The sequence below is a fragment of the Colobus angolensis genome, unplaced genomic scaffold, assembly GCF_000951035.1.
Source record: "Colobus angolensis palliatus isolate OR3802 unplaced genomic scaffold, Cang.pa_1.0 Scaffold1, whole genome shotgun sequence".
NCBI lineage: Eukaryota > Metazoa > Chordata > Mammalia > Primates > Cercopithecidae > Colobus > Colobus angolensis.
Window position 1 is genome coordinate 11351353 of NW_012110918.1, and position 15171 is coordinate 11366523.

Sequence of the window (15171 nt, forward strand, 5' to 3'; positions counted from 1 at the left end):
ACGCTGGTGGGTCCCTCAGGTCTGGCTCAGGTGAGACCCCTGGGGTCAGGGGTCCCCATGTCACAGATGCAAACACACAGCCCAGTCACGTGGAATGGTGTTTTCATTGGTGTTAGTTGGGGTAAGAGGTTAATGGTTACAGAGCCAGGGCCTGGGCCAACGGGGTCAGGCTCTCCCTGCCCTCAGGTGGGCAGCGGGGGCTCCTGCTATGGTCCGAAGCCCCTCCCCCATTGTGTCCTCTCAGGCAGTTAATAGATAGAATAAATTCCATTTAAAATATATGCATTTCTCTCTGCTTAAAAAATAACATTTACAATTGAAAAGTTAGGACTTGTGGGATCTGTTAAGCCCACTGCCTCCCAACCCTGCTAGCCCTGCCACTGAGGGAAGGCGGGGGCAGGAGCTGCCCGGGCACCACCGTTGTGTATTTACATGTCCTCTGTACACCTACGGAGAGGGGGCCCGGCCAGGCACATGCCTCCTCCAGCCTCTCAGGGCCTGGGCAGGATGGTGGGTGGCAAGAGGCATTCCCTTGGCACAACAACTTGGGACACAGGCTGGGGGGTGCAGAGAAAGCACCCCCCGAGCCCCACCCCGGCTTCCTCCCTGAGGAGAGAGCTCTTACCAGGGTCCCTGTCCAGGAGCAGGGCTGTCGGTCAGATCACCCTGGGAGGGGCTTGGCTGAGATGCAGCGGAGGCCCCTCGCTAGTCAGGTTCTGAGAAGCTGGGCTGCCCCACAAGAGCTGCGGTGCCCACAGCCGCTGGCTTGGAGTGGGAAGGGGCCCTGCTAGGAGGGGCACTTCAGCCTGACCAGCCTTTGGCCCATCCCTAGGGTGGCAGGGGCCTCTTTTGTGCTGGGGCAAAGGCAGTGGACTTCGGCAGGTCGCAGTGGGCACTGCTGGCGGGCTCAGTCCAGCATGGCGTCCAGCTGGTCAGCCAGGGCATCGAACATGGTGCTGATGTCATCCAGAATATGCTTGGCGGAGGCGCTGGGGGCACTGCAGCAAGGGGAAGGATGCGGTCAGATCAGCCACTGGCCCGTACGTACCCCACTGGCCCTGGCGCAGGGAGCTGTCATAGCTCCCAGAGGCTCAGAGAGGCAAGGGACTGGCCAGGCTCATGTGCCTCTTAAATGGCAGCCACCAGGATTCCCTTATCTGGGTGAGTCCAACACCTGGCCTCTTATCCCATTAGTGCCTGCAGTGTCCCCTCCAACATCCCCATGGCCCCTGGGCAGAGGATGCAGGGAGCGCCGTTTCTCCACAGCCTTCTCTCCCTCCCCATCCGGCCCCCCTCACCCCTCTTGCTCCTCTGTGCCAATGCTCTTCTCTGCGGCTCTCAGTGCAGCTGCCAGGGACGAGCTGGTCTGCTCTAGTCTCTGCTGGGCCTGGCCTGGGCCCACAGTCCCAGTGCTCTCAGGCCGTGGAGGAGGCACCGGGCGGGGGCCGAGCCGGGACGCTAGCTTAGGGCCAGAAAATGCCAGCTGGGTGCAGGCCACCGACACAGGCTTGGGGGCTGTTCCTGCAGAGACAAAATGGTTGGCCTGGGACTTGGCTGAGCCAGACATAACCCTGCCAGCAGTGCCTCTCCCACAGGCCTCCCCTCTTACCTGCTCCGGGCACCTTGAGGAGGGCGGCAGGGGCAGCCGGGAGTTCTGTCTCCCCATTCCACCGACTAGCAGCTGAGCTTTCCAGACCTGGCCCTGCGCAGGGTGGCACCGGAGGCTGCGTGGCGGGGCTGGGAGCAAGGGGGGTTGGAACTCCTTGGGCTGGAAGGCTGCTGGACTCGGGCTGGGGAGGGCTAGAAGCTAAAGGAGACTCGCCAGGAGTTGGGGAAGGCAGGGGGGCAGCAGAGTCAGGCGTGGCACTGGCCACTCCGAAGGCCAGCAGTGCGGTCTGCAGCGGCTCTCTCTCACGGCACTTGGGCCTCCGCTTAACAGTGTCCGATTCCGTGAGGTTGAAATCAAGGCCAGGGGGCACGGGTGTCTCTCGGGGCGGGGGGCCAGCGGGCTTCGGGCGCTGTTTGATGGTCAGGTTCCCTTCCTCTGCAAACGGCAGCCCTTCCCCGGAGCTGCCCCGAGATGGGGGCATCCCCTCGGGGCTCGGCTCCTCCTCCTCTGTGTCAGATGCAGGCCCAGCCGGGGCAGGTGGGCCAGTGGGCTCTGAGGGGCCAGCGGGTTCACTCAGCGTTCGCCTTCGGGGCCCCATGGCCCCTTCCTTGGGCCCTGGGCTCCCATCTAGTGGAGGTGGCTCCGGGCTGGGGCCAGAGACGGAGCTGAGGCGCTTGGGGGGTGGGGGCGGGGGGCCTTTGCGCCGGGCCCGCAGGGCGAAGGACTGGCTGCGAGGAGTCCCCCGAGCTGGAGTTGGGGTCACGCTAGGGCTGGTCCGGACAAGGGTGCTGCGTCCTGGCCGCCGGGTAAGGGTAGCATAACTGCCCAGGGCGCTGCCCACCGGCCCTTCAGCCTCCCCTTCAGCATCCCCCTCCGTGGGGCCAGGGCGGCTTAGGCTGTGGGACCGGCGTTTAGGTCGAGGCGGGTCTGGGGGAGTGGCAGGGGGCCCGGCCAAATAGGAGAAGGCCCAGGGTGCACCAGGAGGTGGCCCTGGGGCCGGGCTGGAGGGTGAGCCCTGGGGGTACATAAAAACATAGGGTGGGGGTCCTTGGCCATGAAGTGAGGAACAAAGCTTAGGGGGCCGCTCTGTGCCCTCTGGAAGGTTCCTCTCCTGGGGGTTGCTGGGATCTCCACCGCTGGGCTGTGGGGCAGGCGGTTCCTGTGAGTGGCCAGACCCCCGTGAGCGTGCCCCGATGCTCTCCTGGCTGGGAGAGCGGGCAGGTGGGAGGGGGAGTGGTTCAGGGCCACCCCCTGCCATGGCCGCTTGTAGCTCTGGGCTTAGTTCGCTGCCCTGGAAGGTGAGGAGCCGTGGGCCAGTCGTAGCTGGGCCTTCCCCGTTCTCCAGCCCCTCGATGGCCATCAGCTCCGGACCCTTGGCCAGCCGGCGCCCGCCTTCGCTGAGGGCCTCCCCCTGCAGCAGGCCCCGCCGAAGCTCTGCCAGTCGCTTCACCCCCAGCATGAGCTTCTTCTGATGCCCTGACATGGGGGACGGAAGTGGCAAGGTTAGCTGGGGCTGGGGTTGTCCTGGTCACCGCTGGGTCCCATTCTCTCTCCTCTTGGAGACCCCGGAGGCAGGTGGGGGCCCAGCCGGGCCTCAGGGCGGTCCTTACCGAGCTTGTTGACCCCAATCTCCTGCAGCTCCTCCCAGGTGAGGTCGGCCACCAGCCCCATGGAGTCGTAGCCACTGCTCACCAGCTGCTTGTGGTACTGTGGCAGCCCCAGTGCACACAGCCACTCCAGCAGGTCCGTCTGGAAGAGCACCGTCCTCAGAACAGCTCCCAGCCAGCCTCCGCCCCCAGCCAGAGGGGAAAAGGCACCGCAAAGCCACAGCTGAGGGTGACAGCACATGCCCCACTCCCCAGTCACCCTTGATGGCTCACTGGGATGTAGCTGGGCAGCCACTCGGCGATGCTGAGCTGAGCGATCTCGGAGGCGATCTTCTTCCTGTGCCCAGGCTTGGTGACCCCGATGGCCGTCAGGTCCTGCCACACAGAGTCTGGCCATCAGGCCCCTCCCCTGCCTGCTGGGCCCTCCCCTGCCCACTGGGCACTGCTTCCCAGATGCAGCACCCACCTCAGGCGTCATGCGGCTGATGGTAGGCACATCATAGCCGGCCTGCAGAAAGTGGGCAGTGTAGCCCTCCAGCTGGAACTCGCTTAGCCAGTTATGAATGGCCTGCGCGTCCTGCAAGGGTGGGGGAAGGCGGCAGGATTAGCAGGAGCTGGACCAAGGCCCCGGCCCCCACCAGGGGCTCAGGGCCTGCCTGAGTGGGGCTTCAGTCCATACAGAGGCCCTTGCATCTCCCCTGCCCTACCCACCCCAAGGCCCACAGTGCACCCCAATGGAGGTCACACCTTCCCCTCCAGCAGCTGCTCTGGCCGCACGTCCTGGGTGAAGATCTGCTCCCCAGAGCGGCAGTTGGTCAGAGGGTGGTGGCTCAGGTTGTCTTCAAGGAAAGAGAAAAATGGAATGGAGAAGTGGCAGGAGGAAGGGGTGCCTACCCTCGGCCTCCTTACCTGCACCTCTCCTAGCCAACCCAGGTCCCCTGACCCTTCCTACCTGCCGGGGACGGTGGGTGGAGTCCTGACAGCACCTGGTCCTCTCCGGCTGAGGGCAGTGGCTGGAGACAGGGCAGGAGCCGACTCAGCATTTGGGGAACTGGCAGTGGGGGGTGAGCCCTGCCCTGGTCCATGACCCCACCATCCTACCTGGGCGTTCTCAATCAGGAGGCCAGGGCCGTGGCCGTTAGTGCCCTCAGAGCTCTGCCCGCTGCCGGCACTGCGGATGCTGCCCACGCTGCCCTCGCTGCCCACGCTATTCCTGTCACCTGCTGTGGGGGGCAGAAGCCAAAGGGTCAGAGCCCCAAGGGATGCTGCCGACAGCTGACTGGCAGCTTGCCCAGGCCACATGCCCACACAGTGCCCAGCACTGCCCCCCGGGAGCAGGTACCTGGGCTGTCTGGGCTGAGGCCCACCCGAGGGAGCTGGCTGTAGGTAAGAGGGTGCGGGGGTTCTTCGGCAGGAGGCTGTGGTGTTCGGGAGAAGCCTGGGCGCAGGGGGGCGGGTGCGGAGGGGAGGCGGGCTGCAGGGATGCCCACCCGCTTGCTGACCACCTCGACAATGCCTGGGGGGAAGTAGCCTATGCGGTCTGTGCCCTTCTGGCTCTCGTGGATGTGGCCCTTCCAGCGGCCGTCGGGATGCTGTTCCAGCACCTGTGGCCAGGGGTGGGGAGTGGGGACGGTCACTCCCAGCACCAGGCAAGTGGCAAACAGTTGTCCCTACAGCTGCGGTCCGGCAACCCTGGTCCAGCTCTTCCTCTACCCCTGAGGTGTTGGCCTCTGATGCCCACACTGGCCCAAGTTCCACCCCTGCTGCCAGCAGCCAGCTCAATCTCTCCGGTGCCTCCAGGGCAAGCCCCAGTGGCAGCCTGTGGTCAGATCCCAGCTCCACTACTTGCTAGCTGTGTGACCTTGGCCAAGTCTCTTTAATTTCTCTTGATTTTATTTTGTTTAATTCTCAATTTTGTCATCGCTAAAGAAGAAATGCTAATAGCACTGCCTTCCCTGGCTTTGGGAAGAATTAAATGAGGGTACGTATAGAGACCTCAGATCAGAACCTGGTAACATAGCGGGTACCCAAATAAGTAACAGCAATCATTTGTATTTGCAATGCCTGCTTGGGGTCCCTCACCGTGATGACATCCCCTGCCCGGACATTGAGAGCAGTGGGATCATGGAGGTTCCAGAAATCCTTGAGTGCTCGGACCTTCAGGATCCCTGAGGCCTCTAAGAGAATGGGGCAGGGGACAGGTGTCATCTAAGGGTCCTTAGGGCATCTTTCCACCCCTCATCCCCTTGACAACCCTCCCCCAGGGACGTCCACTCCCCCTCCACATCCTGGTACCTACTTGAGCAGCTCCAGGCCCTCCTAGGCAGGGTATCCTCCCCCGCACTCACCCCGCAGTAGCTGCTTGATTTCCCGGCTGGCCTGGGAGGTGGTGAACTGATTCACTATGTCCAGTGCCGTCTGGTTATACGTATTCCGGATGTTCACGTCCACACCTCCCTGGGTGCACAGCGTCGCATGAGCACACACTGGGCACTTTGACACCCCTCACTCGATTCTCTCAGCTACCCGGGACATAGGTACTATTATCATTTTCAGATTTTACACATGAGGAAATAGAAGCTCAGGGACTCAGTCAAGGACAAGCTCAAGTTCACTCGGCTAGTAAGAGGCACATCTGGGGTGCCAATCAGGTTGGTCTGCCCCCGATCCATCCGCACTGCCTCGGCACCATTCAGAAGGAAGTCAGGCCTCTTCCCTGATGCCAATGCAAAAACCATGCTGGGGTCCTCTGTCCCGTACCTCCCCAGCCCAGTTGGGGCACAGGGCAGAGGCTCCATGGACACCTGCGAGGGAGCAGGGGCCCACACCCACCTCCAGGAGCAGCCGCACCACCTCGGTCTTGCCATACAGTGCGGCCTCGTGGAGCGCCGTACCCGTCTTGGTCTGGCGGTTGATCTCGATCCCAGCTCTCAGGAGCTGCCTGCAGTGGACAAGGGGAGTCACGGGGGAGGTGGGGCAGGAGGGGGTGCTGACTGCTGGGGGCCTGGGAGATGGAGAGCCCGGGGGATGAGGGCAGCAGGGGAGGGCACTGAGGGGCACCAACTGTCCCGCAGGCAGGTGAAGAGGAAGCGGGGGGACCCCAAGAGTACCTGATGACTTCTCTGTGGCCATTCTTGGCAGCCAAGTGCAGGGGCGTGGTATAGTTGGGGTCACAAGGGTCCTTGGCCTCGCCCTCCAGCAGTGCCACACATAAGTGGCTGTTCAGTAGCAGCTGGGCCACCTGCAGCACCCAGTGCCCAGTTAGAGCCTCCTCCTGAGACCCTGTAGACGTCCAGGACCCAGCACCCCAAGGCTGCGGGCCTCACCTTGAGTCGGCCAAATTCACAGGCCAGGTCCAGGGGTGTCTTCTTGGCCTTGTTGACCAGGCATGGGTTGGACTGATGTTGGAGGAGCATTTCTGACTGGGGTCGGGGGAGCCAAGTTAGGGGGCCTGGCCTGTCTGGCACCCCACCCCGTCCCACGCCACGCCCCTGTGGGCAGCCTCACGTACCACCTCATAGTGTCCATACTGCGCGGCCAGGTGAAGGGGGATCTGTCCGTCCAGCGAGGCGGCATTGACGGCCGCAGAGGCACGCAGCAGCAGCCTCACAGGCTCCAGCCGGCCCTGCCAGGCTGCGTAGTGCAGCGGGCGCATGCCTGGCAGGAGGAAAGCGATTCTGAGGGAGGTCCTGGGATGAGCCTTGGGGGTGGAGAGGAACTGAGCAGAGGATGGAGCCAGCCCAGCTGGGAGGGCAGAGCCCAAGGGGATGCAATGCTGGCTCCATCCAGGTGTGGTTAGGAAGAGGTCCGGCTTGACAAGGCTGAAGCCAGAGTCCTGCTGTGCCCGCCACGGATCATGATGACCCCAGGACAGCAGCAAAACCTCGCTGAGCCTCAACCTACTCATCTGAATAATGGGATGTTAGTACCACTCCCCTGCGCAAGAAGGCTGTGAAGATTAAACAGGGAAAAGCCACTTGCAAGCCCAGAGATGCTGTGCTAACAACTATTAGCATTGCTACGTTGTCATGGGAGCAAGCTCTGGTCCGAGGGTCTGGGTAGGGCCCCTATCTGCCTGGAGTGGGGGTCGGGGCACATGGGGGTCTCACCATTGCTGTCCTTGATGTCAACAGTGGCCTGAGCCTCTAGCAGCAAGGCTATGAGCTCCAGGCTGCCCCCCAAAGCAGCGTGGTGGAGGGCAGAGAATCTGGTGTGGGAGGACACAAAGTTGGGGTATTGGTGGGCAGCCCCCACCCCCAAATCCTGGTCTTCCATACCCAAACCTATCCTGGGGCTGGCAGGGATGGGTTGCTGACCCCCCCACAACCCCGCCAGCCCTGCCGTAGGAGTGCAGTGGCTGATCCCCCCCACACCCCGCCAGCCCTGCCGTGGGAGCGCATTGGCTGAGCCACAGCATGAAAGAGCTCAGTGTCTGTGCTGAGAGGCCCGTTTGTCTCGCCCCCCCCTCCAGCTGGCCCAGGGGAGGGGGCCGTGGGAGCAGAAGCCTGAGGGCTCCTACCCTCCAGGGAGAAAAGGGGGCCCCGAAGGAATCTGACCCCAGGAGGCCCCGCAGAGAGGCACCAAGGCCCCTACCCTCACTCAGCGCTAACTTCACGGGCAGGCAGGTGCCCCTCCCTCCAGCCCAGGGACAGGACCCACAGCTCGCAGCAAATACACTTCCAGGGCCAAGTTTGAGAGGGAAAGGGGCCCTGGGCCTCAGGGTCTTTCCCTCCAGCCCCGCCCCCGGGGCTCTGCAGAGGGACGGGGCTCCCACTCACCCGTCAGCGTCCTGGTAGTTCACGTTGAGCCTCTTTGTGGAGCCCAGGAGCTCTGGGGGTCAGAGCAGGAGGTGTCAGGGCCATCAGATGACTGCCCTCACCCAGCATCCCTCCCCCAGCCTGTCACAGCCCAGCTGACCTCTTGGCATGCAGGAAAGCACCTGCCCCATGGCCTTTCGCCCGTCCCGTCCCTGTGGCTTCCCACCCTGGCCCACCGGCCAGCAGCGTGAGGGCGGTGAGGGCAGGATGCTGCTGCGGCAGTGGGCTGGCTTCCCCTTGCCCCAGCCCCGCTTGTTTATAGAGCCAAAGGGGGCGGGGGGTGGGACTGGCACGATGTGCCCTCAGTGGACAGGCCCACGGTGTGCATGGTTAGCATTCCTGCCTGAATGGGCCAGGCAGCTGGTCACGTTGTCCTACTGGACCGAGGGGCCGGGGGAGAGAAGGAAAGAGGCACTAGGTATTCAAGGGCGGGCCACGATGCCCAGTCCTGGGGCATCCCCAGGGAAGGTGACATTAGAAAGACCTCTCCCCAACACTGGCTCTGCCAGGCGCCAGCTGTGTGACTGTGACAAGTCATTTAACCTCCCAGGTTCAGTGTCCTCAACTTTGAAATGAGCTGATCAGAACCTGCTCACGGGGGCTGTGAGTACAGTGCCTGACCTTGTCATATGCAAAGACAGGAGCTCTCACCATCTAGCCCTTCTGACGTGTTGGCCAACACCATCCCGATGTTAGGGTGATGGTCCTCCAACAAGAGCAGGCACAGGGCCCGCACTGTCCCCATTGGGATCCCCATGGGTGCTCAGACTGCCCAGGAGTCACTGCTACTGCTGACTCCACACCTACAGGGTCTTAGCTGAGGTGTCCATGCCCTGGACAAGGACTCTGCAGGTTGGTGGCAAGAGGAGCTGGGGCCACCCCGTCTCGGGGCAGGGTTCAGGCAGGTGTGCTCCCTGTGAGAGCCAGGGAACTGGTGGGAGTGGTTCTTGAAGCGCTGGGGAGGGAAGGAAGGCCTGTCATGGGCGGCCCCTGCCTCCTGCTAGAACCCACCCTGCAGGGAAGGAGAGGGCCTGGCTCGGCCAGGCCGGGCGGAGTGCCAAGCGTGCTGGCCCAGGCCTGCCCCCCAGGCTCTGGTGGGCCCCCGAATACCCCAGTAGCCTGGGCAGGACAGGGCTTCATTCCAACAGGGAGGGGAGGGACCAACCTGGCAGTGGGGAGCATGGCACGGGGAGGGAGGGGACAGCTACACTGAGGGCCAAGCTGAAGGACACTGTGCCACAAAGGTAAGGACAGAGCCAGGGAGGGACAAAACGCCAAAGGGGCTGTGGCCACTGGGAAGAAACACAGACCTCCATTTTCCTCCAGTCCCCTTGGAAAGTCCTTGTCATACAGAACCATTTGAGGCAGTAGAAAGAAGAGAGGCTCTAGAAGCAGAAGCGCACAGTTCAAATGCTCACTCTGGCTGTGTGACCCTGGCCTGTCACAGTACCTCTCTGAGCCCCAGTGGAGATAATGCGGTCAGCAGGGAAGAGACACAGAGCACCCTTCAAGCTGCCCACGCTTCCCTTAGCCCTCCTCCTCCAACAGCCTGGACAGTTTGGGATGAGGCAGCTGGGTGGCGGGATACAGTCCCTCCAGGGAGGGGCAGGACAATGTGACAGGCAGGACAGGAACAGGGCAAGGGCCAGGCTGGGTGGCTCCGTTCTTTTCAGAACAATGGCCGGAAAGGCGGTGGGGAAGAGGTTCAGAGTGACCGGGCTGGGGACCCTGGCGAGAGGGCAGAGGGTCTCGGTTCCTGGCAGTGACTCCAGGCACTTCCCCTGCGGCACAACCTTCTTCCCGGGCCTGGTGCTGGGGGTGGAAGGGTGGCTCCTGATTTAGGCTCCCGGGCAGAGGATATGAGCTCAGCTGGCCGCCCCAGCATACCCCATTTCCTCTGGCCAAAGAAGGAGATTGTTCAGAAAAGGGAGTGGTGCGGCGAGGGGTGGGGAGCAGGGCCAGGGCAACTGTACCCCTCTTCTCTCAGCCACCTGCTCCCTGAAGAGGACCTGCGTGGGGGCAGGGAATTGCCCGGTATCAAATGGAGGAGGCTGAGGGAGCATCTCCTGCCTCCCTGTTCTCTCTGGATAGCTATAAAGCTCCAGCTAACCCCCGGAAGGAAAAAGGGGAGCCCTGACAACTCCCTTTTAGCAGTTTCCTTTGCCTTCTTGTGATATGGAGCAACAGTCCTCAGCCTCACTTCTGACAACTGCATCAGAATCACTGGGAGAACTTTCTGATTCACAGAGTCCCAGGCCCTCTGTGATGAGTCTGATTTTGAGGAGAGTTCAATGAGTCTACACTTTTATTTTTATTTATGTATTACTTTCTGAGATAGGGTCTTGCTCTGTTGCCCAGGTTGGAATGTAGTGGCACGATCTCGGCTCACTGCAGCCTTGACCTCCCCGACTCAAGTGATCCTCCCACCTCAGCCTCCTGAACAGGCAGGACTACAGGCGTGTGCCACCATGCCCAGATCATTTCTTAATTTTTTTATAGAGATGGCATCTTACTATGTTGCCCAGGCCAGTCTCAAACTCCTAGGCTAACTAGGAGTCCTGGGGGATTCCTTCCTGTGCACAGGGCCAACAGGACTATAGGTGTGTGCCATCATGGCTGGCCCAGTCTGCACTTTTGAAACAATCCCTAGGCCAGCATGGTGGCACTGCCTGTAGTACTAGCCACTCAGGAGTCTGAGGTGGGAGGATGAGGCAGGAGGATGACTAGAGCCTAGGAGTTCAAGGCTGGGCAACATAGCGTAGCGAGACCCCATCTTTTTCCCTATCTTTTTTTTTTTTTTTTTTTTTTGAGACAGACTCTTGCTCTGTTGCCCAGGCTGGAGTGCAGTGGTGCAATCTCAGCTCACTGCAACCTCTGCCTCCCAGGTTAAAGCGATCCTCCTGCTTCATCCTCCAGAGTAGCTGGGACTACAGGCATTCGCCACCACACTGAGCTAATTTTTGTATTTTTAGTAGAGACGGGGCTTCACCATGTTGCCCAGGCTGGTCTCGAACTGCTGACGTCAAGTGATCTGCCCACCTCAGCCTCCCAAAGTGAGACCCCATCTCTTTAAAAAGAAAAGAACAGAACAATCCCTAGGTAATTCTGATGGGCAGCTGAGTATGGAGCACAGGGGACAGAGTGCAGCTTTGCCTCTGCTCTGCCATGCTATGGCTGTGTGACTTTAGGCAAGTCACTAACCCTCTCTGAGCATCACTTTCCTTATCTACAGCATGGATATTGAAATACCTATCGCACAGGCAAGCGAGGAAATTATAATATTTCATAGACTATAAGGTTTGCAATGTCACCTTGTGATCTCACTTTTGTCACCAGCCTCTCCAGCTTCTTAGAGGACTGGGAGGGGAGGCACAGTGCCAGGGCCTCACAAGGAATACCAGGCCTCAGTCATGCTGTGCCTGCGCCTACAGCCTGCGCAGGGTGAATTCTCCCCTTTGGGACTGAGGGAAGGGACCTCCTTCCCCACAGACGTTTCCCACTGGGCACAAGGGACCTTCTCAGAGCCTAAGAGTCTGGCTCTGCAGTTCCCGCCACCAGCCTTCAAACCCCTCCCTCCTGCCCTCTCTAGGGCCTCACTTTGAGGCCCCAGAGCTGTGAGGCCAGCAGCAGCTTGACCAAGGCCCCACTGGGCAGGTTGCCAAAAACAACACAGAGGTGAGAGAGGAGACAGAGGAGGGGAGTGGCTGCACTGCTGGACCTCAGGGCCCTCCCCTGGGACCTCCTTAGCACCTCCCCAGTGGCACCCACCCTGTGTCCACTTCCCTAGGCACAAAGACCATCCCATGGCTCCACCTCTCCAGGCCCTGCATCTCCTGCCCCGGTGTGCCAGTGGATGCATGAGGTTAAGGCCCTTCCTCTGGCACCCATACCCAGGTGTTCAGGTAGCCTGGGGTACTCCTTCCTGTGCACAGGGCCAAGGTGTATGTTGGGGCTAGAGCCCCTGAACTCCAGAGGAGACCCTCCCATCCAGGGAACTCCTCTGCCTCAGTCTGGTGGCAGGAACCACCTCCTGTTCATGCTGATCTGGGATCTCAAGGTGACAAGTCCAGTGGTCTCTCGGGACAGCCCAGAGAGCTCTCCCTGAAGCCCAGATGTCTATTCTCCCTGTGGGGGGTCGCACCACAGAGGGACCCAAGACATGGGGCTCAGGTGTGGCCACTTGTGCATGGAGCCCCCACAGCCCAGTCAGGTCCCAAGGCTAGGTGAAAACTTCCAGTAAAGGAGCTCTGGCCACACCCCACCCCAGGGCAAACATGTCAGGGGAAGAGAAACTTTAGCAAGTTGTTAGAGAGTGTTGAACTTTCTTTAAGCAGTACAACTCCCTTTTTAAAAGCTATCTTGTGGCCTGGTGCGGTGGTTCACGCCTGTAATCCTAGCACTTTGGGAGGCTGAAGGGGGTGGATCACCTGAGGTCAGGAGTTCGAGACCAGCCTGACGAAGATAGTGAAACCCCGTCTCTAGTAAAAATACAAAAATTAGCCAGGCGTGGTGTCAGGTGCCTGTAATCCCAGCTACTCAGGAGGCTGAGGCAGAAGAATCGCTTGAACCCGGGAGGCAGAGGCTGCAGTGTGCTGAGATCATGTCACTGCTCTCCAGCCTGGGTGAGAAAGCAAGGCTCTGTCTCAAAAAAAAAAAAAAAAAAAAAAGCTATCTTATAGATATCCTCTTAAGACACAAACACAGAGATGCTCTGGTTGGAATGTATGCACTTGAGGTTGGGGGTAGGGATGAAGTTCTATCTATTCAGTCTTCTCTAACCCATTGTCAGAAACCTCACGTCTCCAAAGACCACCTGCTAGAAGGCAACTCCATGAAGACAGAAATTTAGGTCTGTTTTGTTCACTACTATGGTCAGTGCTCAGAACAGAGCCTGAGCCAGCCATGGTGACTCATGCCTGTAATCCTAGCACTTTGGGAGGCCTAGGTGGGTGGATCACTTGAGGTCTGGAGTTCGAGACCAGTCTGGTCAACATGGTGAAACACCATCTCTACCAAAAATATTTTAAAAAATTAGCTGGGTATGGTTGCACACACCTGTAATCCCAGCTACTGGGGAGGCTGAGGCAGGAGAATGGCTTGAACCCAGAAGGCGGAGGTTCCAGTGAGCCGATATCCTGCCACTGTACTCCAGCCTGGGTGATAAACAATAGGCACTCAATAACAATGTGAATGAATGTACTTCAACCCTCTCATTTTGCAGCCAAGGAAACTGCAGCCCAGACAGGTTAAGTGACTTGCGTAAGGACACACAGCAAGGGGGACCCAACTTTCTCTCTGGCTGTCTCACACAGAGGCACTTCTTATTGAGAACAAGACAGTCCACCCTCCTCAAATATGCAGATCACAGTGACCCACCCCCACCCCCCAAGCCTCTGTGAACTGAGCACTCAGAGGGCCTCAGCGGGATGCTCGTCCCACCCAGTACTCACTTGTCTTTGTGGCCTTGACCTTTGCCACCAGTTTCTGCACACCGGTCACATCTCCATTCTTGACAGCAACGATGAGGTCCTGTTCACGACCCATCCTGGCTCCTGGGCTGAGCTCTGCGCTCAGGAGTCCAGGGCAAAGGCAGGCAACAGGTCCAAGATGGGGCGTCAGGACGCCATGCCGCAGCCCCTCAGAGGGCTCCCGGTTCCGGGGGAGCAAGTCTGGTATCCCAGGCAGCGGGCTCCTTGTCAGGTGCTGAGGGATATTCCCAAAGATGCTGCGTGAACTGCCACCACACCAAGGCAAGCCAGTCTCTGAAGGGGTGGAGGCTCTGGCAATCTGGATGGATATCAGCTTGTGGCTTCTGACAGCTCCGGGATGGGCCGGGACCGGGCACACCAATCTTCCAGGCTTGGCTGGGGAACACTAGTGCCCACCCAGAGAGCAGCCAGCATTCCCTTGGGCCTCAGGCAGCAGCGGTGCACTGGTCTCAGGGGTCAGGAAAAGGCACAGGGCCTCTATCCAATGCTGGGCCACAGCCTGCAAGGGTCCCAGAAGTGGAGTGCAGAGGATGAGCAGAACAAGACCTCCAGGGAGCCCCCAAGCCACCCCGGCTCCCCTCGGAGTCGATGGTGAAGCTGAGCCACTCGAAGTGCAGAGGAAGCTGCTGTGCGTGAGAGGAGTATTGGTGGGGGGGAGGTGGCATTCTGGGAGGGGGAGGCTGAGTCACTGGGGCCCCAGGGCACCTGGCAGTACCTCAACCTTGGGCAGGAGGGGCCCTGGCAGCATGACATACTGGGGCAGGCCGGGCCAGCAGCCTGTTCTCCACAGCCCGAGGCACCGACACCCACAGACAACTGGCGGGCCAGGAGGTGGGGCCGGGAGGGTCAGGCACAGGCAGGCGGGCAAGGGTCACTCCCTGTCAAAGGCACCAGTCCCCAGATTCCTCCCTACGGAGGCTTCAAGGCTTCACTTTAATGGCTGGATGCCCTAGCCCTAGGGCTCTTTGTGAATGGAGGGCATGAAGTGCTTTTGGCCCCCCATTTCTGGGGGCTCTGCCTGCCAGAGAGGGAAGCTGCACAGCACCTGTTGCTGACCCGTCCTCGCCCCTTGTGTCGGGTGGAGGAGCAGCTGGGCAGAGAACAGACAGACACTGCTGACAAACTGGGCTCCCAAGCCCCCCAAGCCTGAACCTGAAGCCCAGACCCTGGACTCCACTGCAGAGAAGCTTACGTCAGTTTCTCGGTGGCCACGAATTTACTGCCAGAGTCTTGTGGCATGAGATCCGCGCAGGCCTGGGGCCCTGGCCGGGAACCCCTCACTCCCCAAACGTCCCAAGCCCAACCCAGGGGCACTCCCACGCGGAGCCCGCGGCCGACACGGGCGGAGGACGCCCTTGGCAGTGCCTGGGGTCGGGCTGGCTCCCCCGCCCCCCGGAATGTCCCTCCAGCGCCGCGCAACCCCCTAGTCCAGCCCAGCCCAGGCCCACTGGGGAACAAAGCGGCGGGAGAAGCCGGGCGGGCCAAGTGCCCGAGGTATAAACGCGGAGGATGGAAAAAGGGGCGCGAGGAGGACGGAAGGAGCGAGGAGATGGAGGCGCCCGCCGATCCCGCAAGAAAAGTTAGTTTGCGCCCGCCCCCATGGGCACTGACCTCCAGCGCGGGCCCCGCAGCCTCACCTCTCCCGGCCG

At 60.7% G+C, this 15171-nt stretch overlaps 1 protein-coding gene across 2 annotated transcripts; it reads right to left on the reverse strand.

Annotated features, from left to right (window-relative positions):
* Positions 1 to 85: 85 nt before the first annotated feature.
* On the reverse strand, positions 86 to 13577 carry CASKIN2 (CASK interacting protein 2). Of its 2 annotated transcripts, none has more exons than XM_011945267.1 (19): positions 13484 to 13577; positions 7995 to 8046; positions 7326 to 7423; positions 6728 to 6873; positions 6543 to 6638; positions 6327 to 6457; positions 6049 to 6157; positions 5565 to 5673; positions 5299 to 5393; positions 4559 to 4820; positions 4318 to 4439; positions 4169 to 4229; positions 3964 to 4055; positions 3683 to 3793; positions 3490 to 3591; positions 3220 to 3358; positions 1610 to 3085; positions 1299 to 1521; positions 86 to 998 (listed from the first exon to the last, which is right to left on the reverse strand). In XM_011945267.1, exons 1-19 carry the CDS (start codon positions 13575 to 13577, stop codon positions 908 to 910), a joined length of 3609 nt encoding a protein of 1202 aa, XP_011800657.1. In that variant the 3' UTR covers positions 86 to 907. The 2 variants fall into 2 exon arrangements, with proteins under 2 accessions (XP_011800657.1, XP_011800724.1); XM_011945334.1 differs by lacking the exon at positions 13484 to 13577 and adding an exon at positions 9484 to 9803.
* Between the last annotated feature and the right edge of the window lie 1594 nt (positions 13578 to 15171).

Coding starts and splice junctions, on each gene's coding strand:
- CASKIN2 (XM_011945267.1), bottom strand. CDS start 13,577: ATGGGTCGTGAACAGGACCTCATCGTTGCTGTCAAGAATGGAGATGTG. Junction 3,359..3,489: donor GGCTGCCCAGCTACATCCCA/GTGAGCCATCAA, acceptor GTGCTCTTCCAG/ACGGACCTGCTGGAGTGGCT. Junction 999..1,298: donor GGCACAGAGGAGCAAGAGGG/GTGAGGGGGGCC, acceptor CCCTTGCTGCAG/TGCCCCCAGCGCCTCCGCCA.